Source organism: Hemiscyllium ocellatum, chromosome 19 (assembly GCF_020745735.1).
Source record: "Hemiscyllium ocellatum isolate sHemOce1 chromosome 19, sHemOce1.pat.X.cur, whole genome shotgun sequence".
Taxonomy (NCBI): domain Eukaryota; kingdom Metazoa; phylum Chordata; class Chondrichthyes; order Orectolobiformes; family Hemiscylliidae; genus Hemiscyllium; species Hemiscyllium ocellatum.
Genome location: NC_083419.1, coordinates 51,649,703 through 51,668,307, shown reverse-complemented (window position 1 = coordinate 51,668,307; position 18,605 = coordinate 51,649,703). Strand labels below are relative to the sequence as shown.

Below are 18,605 nucleotides of genomic sequence, written 5' to 3'. Positions count from 1 at the left end.
TTGACAGAATACCAGTAAATGGTGATTGATAGTTAACTGCTAAGCTTTGTTCAAATTTTCAACCAGGCAATTTAATTGAGGAGTCAAGACATTGTCCTGAGAATGGCAGTCATCTTTTGTTTTAAGAATTTAAACAGATGCAGCATAAATAAGGGCCTGTATATTAACATGTATAGTTTCTAACAAATGCAAGTTCACCATACTTTCAGCCCAACTAAAAAGGATCAGTCAAATGAGACTCATTTCTTTGATGCCCTGGGCTTTCTACCGCCTTTCACAAACTATCTTCACAGTCTTACAAAAACACTTATTATTTTATATTGTTATGAGGATGTAAGCTCTGAAGGATTGTAGAAAAAGGAATTCAGTTCATGTTCTGAGGACATATTTTGAAGAGGTTCTTTTGCAGTGGAGCCTGCTAAGTATAAGCTGATTGGTTGGGAAAACTTGCGAAGACCTAACTGAGTTGGAAAGAATCCTGCTAAAAACAAGCTGAATTGTAAGAAAGCTGATATGAACAAGCTGCCTAGCTGATCTCTCTCATTTTTAAACAGAAAACCCTCTACATGAGTTTAGGGTGAAACCTAACTATTCTTTTGATAACATGATTGAATAAGTACCTCAAGATTACATTTCCTGAGTAAGCTGTGTCTGGAAGACTTCAGAGATAACCATGCATAATTACTGAATTGACCACAGGTGCTAGTGTAAAAAACAATTTCACTTTTTGGACTGAATAAAAATTAAAAAGGAAAAATATGCTGCTTTAAACCAAGAAACCTGTTGAAAAAGATATTGCAGTTTTTTTTAAAAATGAGTTAATGGAATCCCGGAGTTATATCTATAAATGTTACCTTACTCAAATGGTTGGAGAGGACTATATTCAGGGCAGTTTTGCCCAGGAAAACTCTTTTGATTGAAAAAACAATCAATCAATCAGGACCAGTACTCAAGAGTGCTCAGCACAGTTACAACCATATGATTGGGTCCTGGGCAAGTGGTACAGCATTGTGTTTGAACAATACAGGAAAAATAGAGGTTCAACAGTTTCCTCATTTCCCCTTCCCCCACCTCACCCTAGTTCCAAACTTCCAGCTCAGCACTGTCCCCATGACTTGTCCGGACTTGTCCTACCTGCCTATCTCCTTTTCCACCTATCCACTCCACCCTCTCCTCCCTGACCTATCACCTTCATCCCCTCCCCCACTCACTCATTGTACTCTATGCTACTTTCTCCCCACCCCCACCCTCCTCTAGCTTATCTCTCCACGCTTCAGGCTCACTGTCTTTATTCCTGATGAAGGGCTTTTGCCCAAAACGTTGATTTCGCTGCACTTTGGATGCTGCCTGAACTGCTGTGCTCTTCCAGCACCACTAATCCACAATATAGGAAAAATGTCTAGCCCGCAAAAAAAAAGCACCTAATTCTCCTGCGTAAACCTCTCGGTAGCTATTCTCACTGGGTCGGGTACGTTTTGGCACCACCTTTTTGGCGCCGATCATTTGGCGCTCATTACTTTGGCACTGAGCTGTTTTGGCGCCAATTCAGAATAAAAAAAGAGTCTTGTTTGGTTAAAGAAGAGAGGATGACTAACGACCCAATGTAATTTTCTTAACTAACAAGAGTTGATAGTCAAAGCTCTAATGACCCGCTGTAGATTCAAATCTTGTTTTGTAATCATTTTCTCATTTAAACAATTGTTAATAGTCATCCACTGCCTTGACGATACTTAAGCCCTTCTGTCTTCACATTGGAAAGCCGTAATACAATTTTCTTTCTATTTTCTTGTACAGCCCATACCAGAAATGGCTGAAAACATTCCAAGCAAGAGAGACAAACCAAATTTTTCACACGATGGTTATCTGTATGTGTTTGATAAATGTAGCAAAATGTAGAAATTCATTTTTATAATGAATAGGTGAAAAAATAATGAATTTAAAAAAATTAGATTTAGTTCTTACAATGAAACGAATTTCTTACGGGCTCTACAAGACTTTTTTTTAAATTCTGAATTGGCACCAAAACAGTTTAGAGCCAAAACGGCGGGGCCAAATGATTGGCGCTAAAAGGGTGGCGCCAAATAGTCCCATTTTCACTCATCATTCTCCTGTATACATTTCTCTACAAATTCTCTTGTTGAAAATCTAAATTCAGAATCTCGGAAAATATGAATCCTGAAGCAGTGAATGAAAGCTTATAATTTGGAGTATCTACAACCTTGCAGCATTAGAAAAGAATCGGAAGGAAACTGAAGAAAAACCACTCATCAACAACTATGATCCAAATTGGGGCTAGAATTGTGCTTCTGATATTTTTGTTCCTTTCCCGCCTGTAATATTTATGTGTTGTTTTCTCTCTTTCTGCATCTGTTTGTATAAGAAATTTTAAAAAAGGGATAGAGATTAAGCTAAAGAAGTTTAAGTTAGCATTTCACATTTATTTTTGCCATTAGTTAAAAACTGTTTGACTGCAATAAATAGTGAGTCATTTAGTTAATGAAAAGCAGTGATTGCTACTCTTTTAATCTGAATTAGACAGGTAAAAGTAGACAATCTTGTGGCTTAATCAAATTTTCACATTTGTGATAACTCCGAGAATTAGTAGGACTTGATTTCCAGCACACTATTTCACACAGTCATGAAACCAGACTGTCAAAACAACAAACTGTGAAAAATCTTACACTCTATGTGCTTGGAAGATGGCAAGCGAAACCCGCTATTTAAAAAGGGAGGGTAGAGAACAAAACAGATCTACAGATTAACTGGCCTAACATCAGTAGTGGAGAAGTTACTAGAGTTTGAATATTCTCCAGAATAATTGGAGAACATTAACAGTTGTGAATAAAGACAGAGTAAAACCAAAATCTGTAGATGTTGGAAATCTGAAACAAAAAAAAAGAAATTGCTGGAGAAACTCAGCAGATCTGACAGCATCTGTGGAGAGTGAGCAGAGTCAACATTTTGGGTCCAGTGACCATTCATCAGAACCATTGATTCTGTTTCCTCTCCACAGATACTGCCTGACCTGCTGAGTTTCTCCAGCAATTTCCATTCTTTTGTTGCACAAAGCCAGAATGGATTTATAAATCAGATTTAACAAATCTATTAGGAGCTTTTGAGTATGTAACTAGTAGAATAAATTATGCTAAAACAGTTGATGGGTGAAGCTAGCTGTTTCAACCTGCCACTATTCAGTAAAAATATGAGTGGTGTTCACCACTAACAGAATGCTATCATCAAGCCAAAAACACACACTGCCTATCATTCAAATTAATAAACTTGGAGATGAATTTCAGTGCCACTGTGATGCGAGATATGTAGGTCATACATTCCAAGAACTGACTGATCGTATCAAACAACATGTTCACAACAAACAAGGCACTGATCACATCCAAATGACCCATGCCTGCAAAACTCTCAGACCATTCTCTGGGTCATTTTTCAAGGCAATGATTTGAACAACCAGAATTCATCTGTCTAATTTAAAATTTAAACAAAGCTTGGCAGTTAATTGTCAGTCTTAAGTGCTGCATTTTCCATGGCAATACCTCTATGATTCAGGGCACACTTGTCAATTAATCAATACTTTCCTCTCACAGTATAAATGTTGTTTCCCCTTTATATTAGTATTTCTTATAAATTGTCCTGAGAGTGCAAAGCAAAATGCTTAAAAATGGCTTTCTTCATCGATACTAAAGTGGAGATTAGTGTATATACTCAGATTGGCAAACGCTATCCTCCAAGGAATTGCTTTGGGGACTTAATGTTTCATTCTATTTATTGACAATCTGGTAGATACATTGATTTCTATTCCTTTAAGTTTACAAATAACATTAAAGTAAGTGGCATGTTAATTAATGTAGGTGGAATCAGAAAGCTGCAGAAAGACAATGTCAGATTGAGTTAATTGTTCAAAGCTATGGCCGACTGAGCTAATGTGTGTTAGTGAAAGGTCATCACTTTGAACCTAAGAAAGATAAAGCAGACTCTTTAATAATAGCAAAAAACTATGGATTGTAGAGGCAGCGAACATGTTTCAGATATGAACACACAAATCATTAAAAGTTAATAAACAGGAGCTAAACATAATCAAAAAGCTAGTGGAAAGTTGGCCAATGTCTCATGGTTGAAAAATGTGGTGCTCCAGCATCTGCAGTCCTCACTTTCTCCAATGTCTCATGGTGGTAATTATGCTTCAGTGTATAGAATCTCAATTGAATATAGTCTTTGGTGGATACTCCAATTCAGGAAGGAGATATTGATCTTGGAGAGGGTGTTTTGCAAGAATGATACTGGGGTTTAGAAGGTTAAAGTAAGAGGACTGAGAGGTGATCAGTAACATTTACACAAGTACTGGTACTTTGCAGGCACATTGTGACTGTGTCGATAATTCTCTGAATTATGTAAGCTTTGTTCTGTTAGAAACTTAATGCAAAACTCTCAAATGCTGTACAGTTATTGCTTATTCCAGATACTTGATTTTAGAGAGTGTGTTTTAATGATCCAGGACTTTCAGGGATTTTGATGTAAGGTTGTCAGGATTGTTGTTCCTTCCCCTTTGAATCTGACTACAACTTCAAGATTAGTGGAAGTGCTGAATAACTTGGAAAATCCAGAAATTGAGTTTAGTGGTTCATTGCTGTATCACAGATACACTGTCAATCATGTGAAATCAATAATGTAAGAACAGAAAGTGCTGGAGAAACCTAGCAGCATATGTAGCAAGAGAAACAGAGTTAACGTTACTAATCCAGTATGACTCTTTGGAACATATTATTCCAAATCAATTGATCTGGTGAGAACTTTCCATTTTTCTGCTCTCATACTGATATTATAAACCTTGTTAAGAAGTTAATTCTTGTTCAAGAAGATATAACTGGTCTTTTAACAGCAAGCTGAGTGACGACTACTGCTGAATAAGTGATCTGGCCCTAAGTAAAATGTTTATGTTTGCAAAATATTGTTAAGCATTGCGTTTAAAATGAATTATCAGATTTTTGAAAATATTTTTAAAATTTAAATTTGTGTATGATGGCACCTCTCCTACTCTAACCTATCATGCATATCCCAGTTTTACTTCATGTTTCCCAAAATTTTGAACCAGAGATTTGATTTTAGCATTTTTTTTCATTTCCTAGTTGACTCTCTGTTATGAATTACAGTATCGTTCCAGTGCAGGAGGGGGCCATTTAACCTATTGTGTATGCACCGGCGCTCTGAACATTTTACCTTCATGCCAATCTCCTATCTTTTCCTTGCAACTCTGCACATTTTTCTAGTTAAATAATCACCCTAAAACCTCAACATCTGAATTGAGCCTGACACCACCACACTTACAGGAGAAATGAGGACTGCAGATGCTGGAGACCAGAGTTGAAAAATGTGGTGCTGGAAAAACACAGCAGGCAGCATCCGAGGAGCAGAAGAATTGACATTTCAGGCATAAGCCTTCTTCAGGAAGGAACCACCACACTTACAGGCAGGACATTCTAGACCCTGACAACTCACTGTGTGGAAAAAAAAATTCTTACCTTGAGTTTGTTTCTTTTCCAAAATACTTTAAACTGTGCTCTCTGGCTCTCAATCTGTTTATGAATCTAAACAATTTCTTCCTATCCACTCTGCCCAGGTTCCTCAAGATTTTGAAAATTTCTATCAAATCTCCTCTTATCCTTCTCCTCTCCATGAAAACCAGTCCCAACTTCTCCAATCTTTTCTCATAACTGAGTGTACAATGCCTGCACCATTCTGGTAAGCATCTTCTGCACTCTTGCTAATGTATGCACACCCTTGCCTTACACAACACTCTAGCAGAGGTCTAACCAGTGTCAGTATAACCGTAATTTTCATCATAATCTCCCTGCTCATCCAACTTAAACTCTAATTTATCAAGCCTAGAATACTGTATGGTTAATTTACACATGTGCTGCCACCTTCAGTGACTTAGGTTTATGTACAGTCAGGTGTCTCTGCTCCTGCACACTCTTTAGAATAGTACAATTTATTCTTTATTGGCATGAGCTGTTTGGTCAAGTTGATAATATCCCTGCAACTTAATAATGGGAATCCCCAATAAAAACGTTACAATCAATTACATGTCAAGGAGGTTTGAGTTCTTGCTACAGAGATGATGAAAACTTCCAATGTAGCTTTCTTTGCAGTCAGCAGCGACCATTCTTATTTTGTTACTGACCACAATATCAAGACCATGTGGTCTTTTTCACGTGGTCTTTGTGACCTAGGGCAGGCATGATGAATATTTATGCATATTAGAAATGGAACAAGAAATCTTTAAAATGTCTTTAAATTAGGTATAATCATCCTCCATTCTCACTAGAGGATCTATCAAAAAAAACTTATAAAAAGTTCAATAGCCTCTTCCCACAGGCCAGTGATAATACTGAGCTTTACTGCCCTCTCCCTATTCTCCTCACACATGCACATCATTGTTCAGTTAGATCAAGATAAATAATTTTAGATACCTTTTCTTCATCTGTTTCACTTAAATCGAGGATATGATTATAGTGAACAACCCCACTATGCTCTGGGTCCAGCAACAGCATAAGATCCTTAATCTGTTTATCAGTTAGTCGTAAAGGAACACTCTGCAGAATTCGACGCAGTTCTTGTCTAGTGATTATACCTTTGTGATTCTGAGGAAAAACAGATGTTCTTGATTGTAAATGCATTGAGCAATAATTTAAAATAAGGAACAATGACAGTCTCCAAAACTCAGATCTAAAACAAGCTCTGATTTTCTGTTCCAAGGTAGTGAATGATTGAAATATATTCTAATACCCGATTGTATTGGTCATTAAGTACAAGCAAACAACAGTAACTTACATCATCAAAACTTCTCAATACCTTCTTTAGTGCAGGGTATCTCTCCTGTAAGTATTTGTGTAGCTTCCGTAAAAGGTCTCTACTTTTGCTGTTGTCAATTATCTTTCCAACAGGATCTACACTGTGACAGAAGAAACATCAGTGCTCGAATTGATATAAATGTATGTTGAAAACTGAAGACAAAGTAATAAACCAAGAATTTGCTTGAATATTTCAAACAATATTTTAAACTAAGAAATCAGCACAACAAGCATCAGCCTTTCGAACAATTACTTTATTCAACAGAAAATAATATTTATAATAACAATATTTTAAAAATAAAAATCAATTAAACATGGAAAAAAATTACAAACTTACTGAAACTTTGTTTCATGATTTTCTGATTTACAAGGAGCTGACTTTGGAGCATCTGTAATACCAGGCATGGTTTCGTCCTGCAAGGAGCTACACAAAATTTAACGTTAACTCTTTTCTCTCCACAGATGCTGCCAGACCTGCTGATTTTCTCTGGCGATTTCTGTTTTTGTTTTGTTTCAGATCTCCACCATCCACAGTTCTTTTATTTTAAATGAAAGTTATCTTATGTATGACACTTTTGAGGGCAGCAAATTGAGAAAACCCTTATCTTCTGACGCAAACATAAAACAGGCTATGATGGCATTAGGTAATCCTGCCTTCAAGATTAAGGAAGGCGAGTGGCTGCAGAATTCAGAAACCCATCTACCATTTTAAAATCAATGAACAAGTCCTAGGATTAGCTACTGAGCACATGTGTGTGAAGCTGTGTCATAATGATACCAAATCACATGATATTTGAGCCTGAATTTGTAGGGTTTCATCAATTCCTTGTGTAATGTTTAATGAAGCCTGATAATGGTCATTCTGATTAATGTAAACCTGGTAGCAGCAGCTTTTAAAAGACTGATGAAACCAGATGCATCTGGTTAGCAATGGTGAGAGGTGGAGCCCAGAAACAGCACATTGCAAAGAGTGAAAAACGAGGTCAGCCCAGAACTCCAGCCCTAGAAACAGATGGAAAATCTGAAGAGAAACTCAGCTATGATAGGAATCATGGATTGATAGACTTGTAGTCTCACCCAGGCACTGAATCACAAAGATGCAAAGACCACACAAAGATATTCTGGCCTACAGTCCATTGTTCCCATGTTTACCCTACCCTTTCATATCTCTCTATCTGAGCTCTATCTCCACCTATCCACCCAGCACTCCCCTTCTCCTCCCCACACTGTGGCTTCAGCTTAAATACCAGTTTTTCCGAGCTGCTAACAATTCTGATTAAGAGGCACTGGAATGAAAACATTAACTGTGCTCTCTTCCCAAAGATGCTGCCAGACCTGCTAAATTTCTCCAGCAAGTTTGCCTTTTATTTCAGTACGGACAGTGATACTCCTTACTTTCTGATCAAATTCCAGAAATATTCTTAACTGCGAGTAGTTGCCAAATCACTCCAAACCAAGAATGCTGTTGCAATGAGGTTCATTTGATCTGCTAAGAACACTGTTGTGGCTGTCAGGTCACAGTCGCCACTGATTGTCCAATGGGGGAGTTACCCATCCATGATCATAGCCAGGCATTTTTCAAATTAAAGATTTTCACCTGACCTTCAGAGGCTGCTTCAATTGTGAAGTTTCTCTCTCCCACTGTAGCCCTCTGATAATGGGTTGCCCATGTGTTTTTTGTTTGCCCGACACATCAAGGGTGAGAACGCCTATATGAACCCACTTTTATGGTTCACAAGATAGAAAATCCTACCCAAATAATTTACCAGCATATTTAAATGCCAGTCCGATGCAAAATGGTCAAACTGTTGTCAAATGCTACCATAAATTCAAATATTCTAGGTGCTGGACAAAAATATGTAAATCATCTAGTGGGTGGCACGGTGGCACAATGGTTAGCACTGCTGCCTCACAGCGCCAGAGACCCGGGTTCAATTCCCGACTCAGGCGACTGACTGTGTGGAGTTTGCACATTCTCCCTGTGTCTGCGTGGGTTTCCTCCGGGTGCTCCGGTTTCCTCCCACAGTCCAAAGATACGCGAGTTAGGTGAATTGGCCATGCTAAATTGCCCGTAGTGTTAGGTAAGGGGTAAATGTCGGGCTATGGGTGGGTTGCGCTTTGGCGGGTCAGTGTGGACTTGTTGGGCCGAAGGGCCTGTTTCCACACCGTAAGTAATCTAATCTAATCTTTGCTACAACCCATCCTATTCACACAAAACCATAATCTTGTTCAATTCTTTTCCAAATTTTCTCAAAAGCATTAAGCAAACTAAAACTAGCATAGTGTAGTCAAGGAAAGTTGCAAAATTGTAAAACAACTTGATATTACAATTATTTTCTACTACCTTTAGAAACAAGCAACTGGCATTTAACTGGCATTAGCTAGTACAGGAAAAATAGCAATCAATAATCTTACAATCCTAAAGTCTTGTCACTGTGCTGCGTTGGGATGGCCCATCTATTCTCCATAGGTGACGATTCTGTCAAACTGAGTAAAAATGGTTTCCATGCTATTTTGCCAGTAGGTTTAATATTGAACCTGAAACAAAAGACAAAATGCACAACAACAAAAGGAAATCTTGAATTTAAACTCATTAAAACTATCGATTCTACAAATCAGATAAATTAGGCACCTCAAGGATTTTACCTCAACCATATACTTTCTTGTAACAACATAAACAGATAAAATATGTATTGTTTTAAAGTAATCAAGTAAAACATTTAGAATATTTGTTTAACCATATCATCTGAATTCTTCAAGTAGGACTCAATCAAATTCCACAAGTAACTCATCTATTGCTCCAAAAGTACATGTAATGATACCTCGTTGATTATTAAACCAGTTTATTTTTGGAAGAAGTCATTTAGGGGCTAGGTGAAACAGTTAGATGGGAATGATAGACTACTGTTTGTCCTTCTCTGTGTCAAGACATCATTGGTCAGGCAGCATGTGGTGTCTATTAACATTCTTCAAGTTTTCGTAACTGGTGAATATCAAAGTCTTTTTGAAGCCACAAAACAATATGCGACTTTATTTTCACAATCAATTCATTCAATTATATTAATCAATGTATTTTAGTTAATTATCTGTGCACCTTGGAAAAAGTGTTCATTTGATAAATTCAGCCAAATGACCATATCAAAGTAGGCAAGTGTAATAAAATTTTAAAATATATTACTATCATTTGGAAATTTAGATTCTAAAGCAGAGGTAAACAGTTTTTGTTACTCAGTTTTAGAAAAGGTAATTTTTTTTGAAAAGTTGGAAACCTTTTCATAGCTGTATGTCAAGCAGTTTTTTTCCAAGATATCATGTGACTTAAGCTAAATGAATAGATAAGCTATCTGGTGAGATAATTGCTTGAAATGTACTTATTTAAGATTTATTAGCCAGAGCATGATAGGGGCCACAAACATTCCTTGTTCAGGACATTTAGTTTTGGCTCTGTCCAATCAAGTACACATGTGGGGAAAAACCCCTGAGTTTTCATTTAGAGTACAGTGAGTTAATTTGTGTCTGTCTCAGGATTGACAGTAAATGAGCAGATTACATCTGGCAAATGTGCAGAAATTTCACAAAAAGAGATGTTTGCACCCTCAGTATTTAGGTAGGATATTAAGTGAAAACAGAAGTGATATTTCATTGGGGTTGAATGTGTGTAAAAGATATTGCTGAGGAAAAGGGCTGAATGTTTTACTGTGCTGTTTATAAGATCTTTCCAAATTGTCTTATATATATAGTTGTACTTTACATAATAAACTTATGGCTAAAAAGCACACTGGCAGCCTCTTGTAAATGTATTGTGGGACTGACCACTATGGCAGCCAAATTGAAAAACTAAAGCTTATGATCTATTAAGCCAGGTTTCACCCTGGGATCTGATTTGCCTAGTATTATCACAACACAAGTGGGTTCAAGCCAATCCAGACGAAGAAAGGAAACTTACATTGTCTGTTCACTGCAAGCATCATTGAGAGACTGATCAGTCTAATTGCAAATGAGCATGTACCCAGAAACAAAAATGAGAAGTCTGAATTTAGCAAAGATCATCAGAGGCAAGACAAGCAAGAAACCCATTTGATTATGTTAGTAATAGTCCCAGATCTAGACGATTAATGCCTAGGCATTATCTCCATACTGGAATACAACTGGGAGCAGATTTTATACATTAACAGGCTGTCGCCAGCAATGAAAGGGTCACTAGGTGAACAGTCAAATTGTACTATCCATGCTACTCTCCTGTCTTGGTTCATTTATCAGGAATGCAGTCAGAGATTGCATTTGGTGCTCCTCTAGTGTGTGTGTCTGTGTGAGAGAGACCTGATTATCTGTGACAATAGCCATCTAATTCCATCAGAGTACACACTGTCGTTCCCTGCAGCTGTTCTGCACCCACTGACTCACATTACATCTATAGCAAAAAAGTACTATTTTATGACTCACTCAGGTAATTAATTTCAAGAAAAAAATGTCACAGTGAGAGTCTTAGAGATTCACAGCACAGAAAAAGGCTCTTCAGACCATCGAGTCTGTGCTGGAAACCACCTCCAGTAGGTTCTCAATCTAATTCCATTTTCCAGCACTTAGCCTATAGCCTTGTATGCCTCCCCATCACAAGTGTACAACTAAACACTTCTAAAATGTTATGAGTGTTTCTGGCTTGATACACCGCCCATACTGACAGTGTGTTCTAGATTCCCCACCCTCATGATGAATGCATTTTTCATGCCCACTCTAAACCTCCTTGCCTTATCTTAAATCAATGCCCCTTGCTCAATGAATCCTTCTCCATGGGAAAGGTTTCTTCCAGTCTAATCCTCCCATAATTTCATGCATCTCAATCTGTTCTCCCCTCAGTCTCCTCTGCTCCAAGGAAAATAACTCCAATCTATCTGATCTCTCTCCTCCCAACTAAAACACTCCATCCTTGGCAACACTCATGTAAATCTCCTCTGTACTCTCCCAAATGCAATCACATCATTCTTATAATATGGATTCCAGAACTGCAGACGATACTCTAACCGACTTTTATTCAGTTCCAGTATAATGTCCCTGCCCTTAAATTCGAAGCCTTAGCTAATAAAGGCAAGGATCCCATATGCATTCTTAACCACTTTATCTATTTATCCCGCTACCTCAATGGGCATGAACACCAAAATCCCTCTGATCCTTGGTGCTTCCGAGGGTCCTACCATTTATCGTGTAATGGTGGATGAATAATGGTTATTGATAAGGAGGACTTTGTTTTGAGAAAAAGTAGTAATTGATGGTACAATGGTTTCACTTACAGCAACATTAAAGCTAGGATTGAAAATACAAACAATTCATAGAATATTAGGTCAGGTGGGATCAAAACTAATGCTGTGAATGACAAGTATGAAGGTATGATTACGTACAGCGTAATTGTAAATGATATTGTAGTTGGACTAGTGCTTTCTTTGATGTTTCTCAGTAAAGCATTCTCCCCATAACTGGGGAGATTTCAGCCATTAGTTTGGCTTTACTAAGGTATCATAATTCCTTTGCAATGTTTTACAGAACATTATTGCTAAAACAAAGTGAAGAAAATCAAAATCAAGACCAACAAATAATGCTTAGAATCCTCACAAAACATTTCTAAACATAATCAAAATAAAATTTAAGGCATGTTCCCCCTCATCTCACCTATCCATCAGGCCATCAAAGATTTCATTGCTCAGAGGAAACACAAAATTGTTGAAAATTGCTTTGAGGTCTTCCACTGAGATTAAACCACTTTTGGTCACATCAAAAGCTGCAAATGCCTGCAACAAACCCTGATAGTTGGTTCGCACCTGGGAATAGAAGAGGAGCAGGCTGCTAACTCTACTTTTTAAAATCAATCAACATCACAGAACATTTCAAACTAGACATGGAAACTGGTGGGCATTGAACATAACAACAAAAAAAAGACGAGGAGTAGTCTGTACAGGCTGTCATTCAACAAGATCACGTTAGATCTTTGAACTCAATTCCACTTCCTTACCAAATTTTCCCCACAGTACAAATATCTATCAGCTTTGAATATACTCGGCAATCGAGCATCCTAGCCCAACGTGGCAGAAAATTCCAAAGATTAATAAATGATATAGGTAACAAATTCTTCCTTATCTCAGATTTAAACAATCAGCCTCTACCTCGAGAATATGTCTTCCCCTATGCACCTTTATCTAGATTCTTCATCCAGAATGAACAAACTCTCAGTATCTATCCTGTCAAGCTTTCTCATAATCTTATGAGTTTCAATGAGTTCACCTTTATTCTTCTATTCCAGAGATTGGTCCATCTATCCAACCTCTCATTAGAAAACAGTTCTCTCATTCCAGAAATCAATCTTGTGTGTTTGTGGATTTGCATGACTGCTTTTGCCATATCTGAATTTCCTATCTGTGACTTGTGGGAATTGGACATAAAACCATTAATTTGCTTTTATGTGGATGGTCTAAGTGCAGATTAATTAGCAAACTCTCAGCAATGATTTAGGCCTAAAGTAGAAACTTGATCAGAAAACAAACAATTGAGAGTAACACAAATAATATGGAACAGATCATAAAATATCTTGCGACTTGGACTGTTTACAAAATTATGAGAAGAACAAATACTCTTTAAAATTTTTAACTCATATTACAAAACACAAACTATTAAATTTGGGGGTATCTGTACATCTTCCTAAGTGCAGTAAAATAACAAAGAATGGCTAGCGCATAAAATAAAGTCTGTCTTCAACACTGCACCCTAGACATATCCTCCTTCACACTGTCTTTCATATTTCCTGAAGATGACTTGTACTGAAGAGTTGTCACTAATGCCACTTACCCTCCGGTCCTCTGAGTACTTCTAACAAAAGTTGCACTGGGAGCATTAGCAAGTTATCAAATATGCAGCCACACACTCAAATCTTTCTTAATGTCTCTACAAATTCACACCTTCAGATTATTTCAAAACAAATGAGGGGACCAAATTTTACTGAAAATCAGCTGTCAATTTCAGGATGTTATGTTTCACAAGGATTTACCTCGAGTTATTTCACACAATTCTTGCTGCTCATCCCAATAAGTATGGACAATGCCTCTACAGAATCGCATTCAAGTCATCGTGAGTTCAGCAGTGGCGGATGTGCTTTCTGCTGTAGGACCTTCTAAGATTTGCATGTCCAAATGCATATCAGATGCTGCCAGCCAGGAGTAGCCATTTAAAGCAGATGTAGTGGAACAGAAATGGAAAAGAAAATCTTCTGACAGCACATAGGTGGCACAAGTGACACTTCTTTGGAAACAGAAGTGCACATTCGTAACTGCATGGCCTCTTTACACAATCACCCGACTGACCAACCATCATGTAATTACAACTACAAGCATAGAGCTAGGGGAGATGCCTGTCCTTAGTATCATTCCATGATGGAATCCTGTCTGAAGGAGTGCTATTCTTTATCTCACAACCAATATGGCATTAAATCATGTCATTTTTGAATGTTGATAAATCACGCTTTGTAAAACTTTAAACAGTTTTTAATGGTAATCAACAAGAAAAGCAAAGGAATAACGAACAAAAAAAAGTTGTATCTGCTTCTGGGACTAAACAGGACTGTTCGCTTTTTGAACAAGAACAAATTCACAATCTCTGAAAGGTGACGCCACTCAACTTAGATCTGTTCGAGGTGAATATTTATTAAGTGCTGTCTAGCCTGTCATGCCCGATGCTGCTTCATTCTGTCATGGTGAAGGTGATATTCCTCCTGTTCAATGACCTCATTCTTCTTCCTCTCCAGCTGTTCGGTATCCATTAGACCCCCTCTTTGCCTTCATCAGTTCTGCACAGCACGGCATGCAAGGCTTTTCCAGTACACTGTCTTTCACCCTTACACCTGCTCCACAATGGCTCTGCTGGAAGAATTGACTACACTGTATCTGCAATCAGCCTCATCTGGGGGGGGGGGCTGCATAATAGAGTCATCAGCTCTGGGTGTGGAAGGTAGTCTTGACCTCAGAGTAGTCATCCAACCCTTGAAATGGAGGAGCAACTGGTAGTTCTCAAGGCAGCTTCCAGAGTAGCTAAGGCAGATATCTAAAAACAATGGTCACAGAAGACCTGTACATTGACCAAGTGAAACATTTTCTTTTGAAGTTGGCTGCATAACAATAAGCCCCTCTCAATACAATGTATATACAATTTACAGTGCCTTACACTTGGAGAAAGCCAACTATGTTGGCTTACTGAAGAGAACAGAGAGACAGGATCTAAGCTGGTAGAGATTTGACCAACCCTAAACTGTCCATTTGCCTTCCAATCAATCACAGCTGTTGGCAGGAAAAGGCCTCTGTAATGGAAAACTGATAGAACAACCATAATCTCAGTCATAGTCCAACCAACATCTTGTCACCAACCAAAGCTCCATCAATACAGAAGACCTTGGTTCCAGTTCATCTGCAACTTTAATTTTCTATACTGCTTCTTCCTGCAGCTGTTTAAATTATGCTTGCCACAAGTGTCAGGTTAGATTAGATTAGATTAGATTACTTACAGTGTGGAAACAGGCCCTTCGGCCCAACAAGTCCACACCGACCCGCCGAAGCGCAACCCACCCATACCCCTACATTTACCCCTTATCTAACACTACAGGCAATTTAGCATGGCCAATTCACCTGACCCGCACATCTTTGGACTGTGGGAGGAAACCGGAGCACCCAGAGGAAACCCACGCTTTCTAAAACATATAGCAGTCATGGAAAACATTGATGGAATCAGAGTCATACAGCATGGTAACAGACTCTTCCGACAAACTCATTCATGCTGACCAGCTTTCCTAAACTGAACTAGTCTCATTTATCTGCAGTTAGCCCTTATGCGTCTAAATCTTGCCTATCCATTTACCTGTCCAAATGTCTTTTAAATGGTATAATTGTACCCACCTCTACCACTTCCTCTGGCAGTTCATTCCACAAATAAACCATTCTCTGTGTGAAAGGGGTGCCCTTTAGGTCCCTTTTAAATCTTTCCTCTCTTACCTTAAATCAATTCCCTCTCGTTTTGAACTCCTCTATCCTGGGGAAAAAGACCCTGCCTATTCACCTTATCTATGCTCCTCATGAGTTTATATCTCTCTCCAAGGTCACCCCTCAGCCTTCTATGGGGAAGAGGTCCTGGGCTTTTCCAACGAGCAGCGAAATAGTTGGATGCTGCCTGAACTGCTGTGCTCTACCAGCACCACTGATCCAGAATCTGGTTTCCAGCATCTGCAGTCATTTTTTACCTGGGGTTTTCCAGCCTTGCTTAAAAGTGAAAACTTCCAGTCTCCATAGCATTCGTGTAAATTTGTGTTACACACTTTCCAGTTTAATAACATCCTTCCTATAGCAGATTCTAAAACAGTTCCTTCTCACTTCAGTTCACAATTTTAAAAAGCATGGAACAAAAAAATGCATAGATTTTACAACAATTCAAAGGTGAGTGGAAACCAGATTAGTGTCCATTATGGCCTGTATGATCTTGATGGTCTTTGTTAATGTGACCCACAAGTGACTCTGGCTTTCTGTATCTGCATCTTTACTGCAAACATTAAATATGAATGTTCCACATAACATACATACTCAAAACACTACAGACACTATAACCAGCAAACAAGAATTAAAGTTCCCTCACTTAGAGGATGGTCAGTCTTATAAACTTTACTGATTGTTTTTACTTCTATTTCTAAAGACACAGAGATGACATCATTTGTTTTGAGAGTTATAATTTCCTTTGAGTTTATGTAAAACGTGACTATGAGTCACTCTTCCTTGGTCTTCACTGCAGAGCATTGACAGTAAACCTAGTTGTAATTCTAATTCAGATATTCTCCCTTGTAAATTGGAATAGTAAATTCTGGAAAGATAAACGCCAGGGACTGATTTCAAAGGTGCAATCTAACCTCATGTGTAACCTCAAGTAAATAAATGATAAAGGTGTGTTAAGATAATGGAAAATAATCCAACACAAAATAACAAATCCAAAATATGATACACAAACCAGAAGGCTAAGCAAGTTATATTTCTTTCTGCCATGTATGTTGATTTGTTTCCCATATTCCATCCGAAAATCTGATTTTACTTTTATTTCCACATACTAACATCAATACAAACGTCCACCATACTACAGTATCAGCACAGTGGCTGAGCTTAAAAATATCCCAAAGCTTTATAACCGTCATACTCATAGTCAGTTACAAGTTGCTGGTGCTTGCTGCACTGATACAGAACTGGATTTTGCAGTTGGGTAGACTTGACAGACTTTTGAAAATGACAACTGGAATCCATTCCCAATGCCCCAATTTTCAACAAGGCAGGAGAACAATGTGTGCTGGTGCAGGTTCTAATTCCACACTTTGCAGTCCCAACCTGGTCAGTTTCAGTGTAGGGATTGGTATCACTTGCTTTGCCGAATCATCATGGGGTCAGGCCCAGCTTTTCAACAAATAGCAAATAGTGACCCTTCGAGGGGTGGCGAAACAGTCTGGATGAGGGAACCTTTTGAACGGACCATGAAAGTTGGGTTGAGGAAGTTATTGGCATGGAAGATATGAGAAGCCATTGGGCTGTGTGGGAGCATGAGATTGCATGGAGTGGGCGAGGTAATATGTGGGGGAGTGAAGTGCGAGGGCTGGAGTGCCGACTTCTCTTTTACTGCTTTTATTACAAAGGAACAAAGTCCAGTGCACTAGAGTAGGATTTTAAGTTATCTCTGTACCTGCCAGTAATTGTGCCTCTGAGCATTTCCTGAGAGTGGTGTGCCCAACGCCAGTATGCGTCCTCCCCTCCAAAATGAAAACCGCACCTTAACAGGCACTTTCTCTCATGGTGTGTGAGGGAAGGTGGCCACACCCAAAATGTTTGAAGTAAACTCTCAAATTCAGCTACTTGCTATGTTTATTAAAACATATCAGAATAGATACACAAATGTACCTTTTTTCGTAAAGCCAAATCAATTTCTTCCATGGATAATCTTTCTAAGTTTATGGCAGACTCTTCCATCATTGGTCGATGAAAACCTGGCTGTTTCTCTTGCTCTCGAGGAGAAGCTTCCCAGTTCATTGCTTTGTGAAATCATAATTCAACAAACATAAATTTTTGATGTAATTATTTGCTTGATCCCCTTTTTACTGTCAAACATGAGTCAATTTTGTGTTCTTCACATGAAGGATAAACAATACGAAATGAAATGACCAAATTTCTCTGCATTCAACATCTGCATTTAGCATCAGCAGTTCCCATTTTCTCATAAAAACGCTGGTATATTGGTCTTTGGCCAGCCTCATGTCTTCCCCATCTGCAAATGTCAGCTATTCTAAATCTTTGCTGTCCATATCCAAACCCACACTAATTCCAGTTCATTATCATCTGTGTTATCTGACTTACACTAACATCTGGCCCACAAAGTGCCCATTTTAGAATTTTCATTCTATGCCTCACACAACTTTGATAATCTCCTCCAGCTCTACAACACTCTGAAACCTCTGCACTCATCCAACTTTCTGTAGGTACGACTTCCTTTGCCCCATCACTCATGATCATACCTGGAACCGTCCATCTCTAAGCTCTGGAGTTATTTCCCCAAATCCCTGGATTTCTCTTTCTGCTGTGAAATTGAGCCTTAAAGGTTACCTCTTTGATCAAGCTTTTAGTTATCCACCCTAATTCTTTTTTTTTTGCCTCAACGTCATTTTTTCCTCCTGTAAAAAGCCTTGTGATG

General features: G+C 38.4%; 1 protein-coding gene across 1 annotated transcript in view; it reads right to left on the bottom strand.

Annotated features, from left to right (window-relative positions):
- efcab6 (EF-hand calcium binding domain 6) overlaps positions 1-18,605 on the bottom strand; it is a 102,910-nt gene that overhangs the window by 61,675 nt on the left and 22,630 nt on the right. Inside the window, exons 8-13 of the mRNA XM_060839546.1 lie at positions 17,819-17,949; positions 12,528-12,676; positions 9,279-9,401; positions 7,201-7,287; positions 6,844-6,964; positions 6,483-6,653 (exon numbers count right to left, since the gene is read on the bottom strand). Coding sequence (XP_060695529.1) covers positions 6,483-6,653; positions 6,844-6,964; positions 7,201-7,287; positions 9,279-9,401; positions 12,528-12,676; positions 17,819-17,949 — 782 coding nt within the window. The remainder of the gene's footprint in view (positions 1-6,482; positions 6,654-6,843; positions 6,965-7,200; positions 7,288-9,278; positions 9,402-12,527; positions 12,677-17,818; positions 17,950-18,605) is intronic.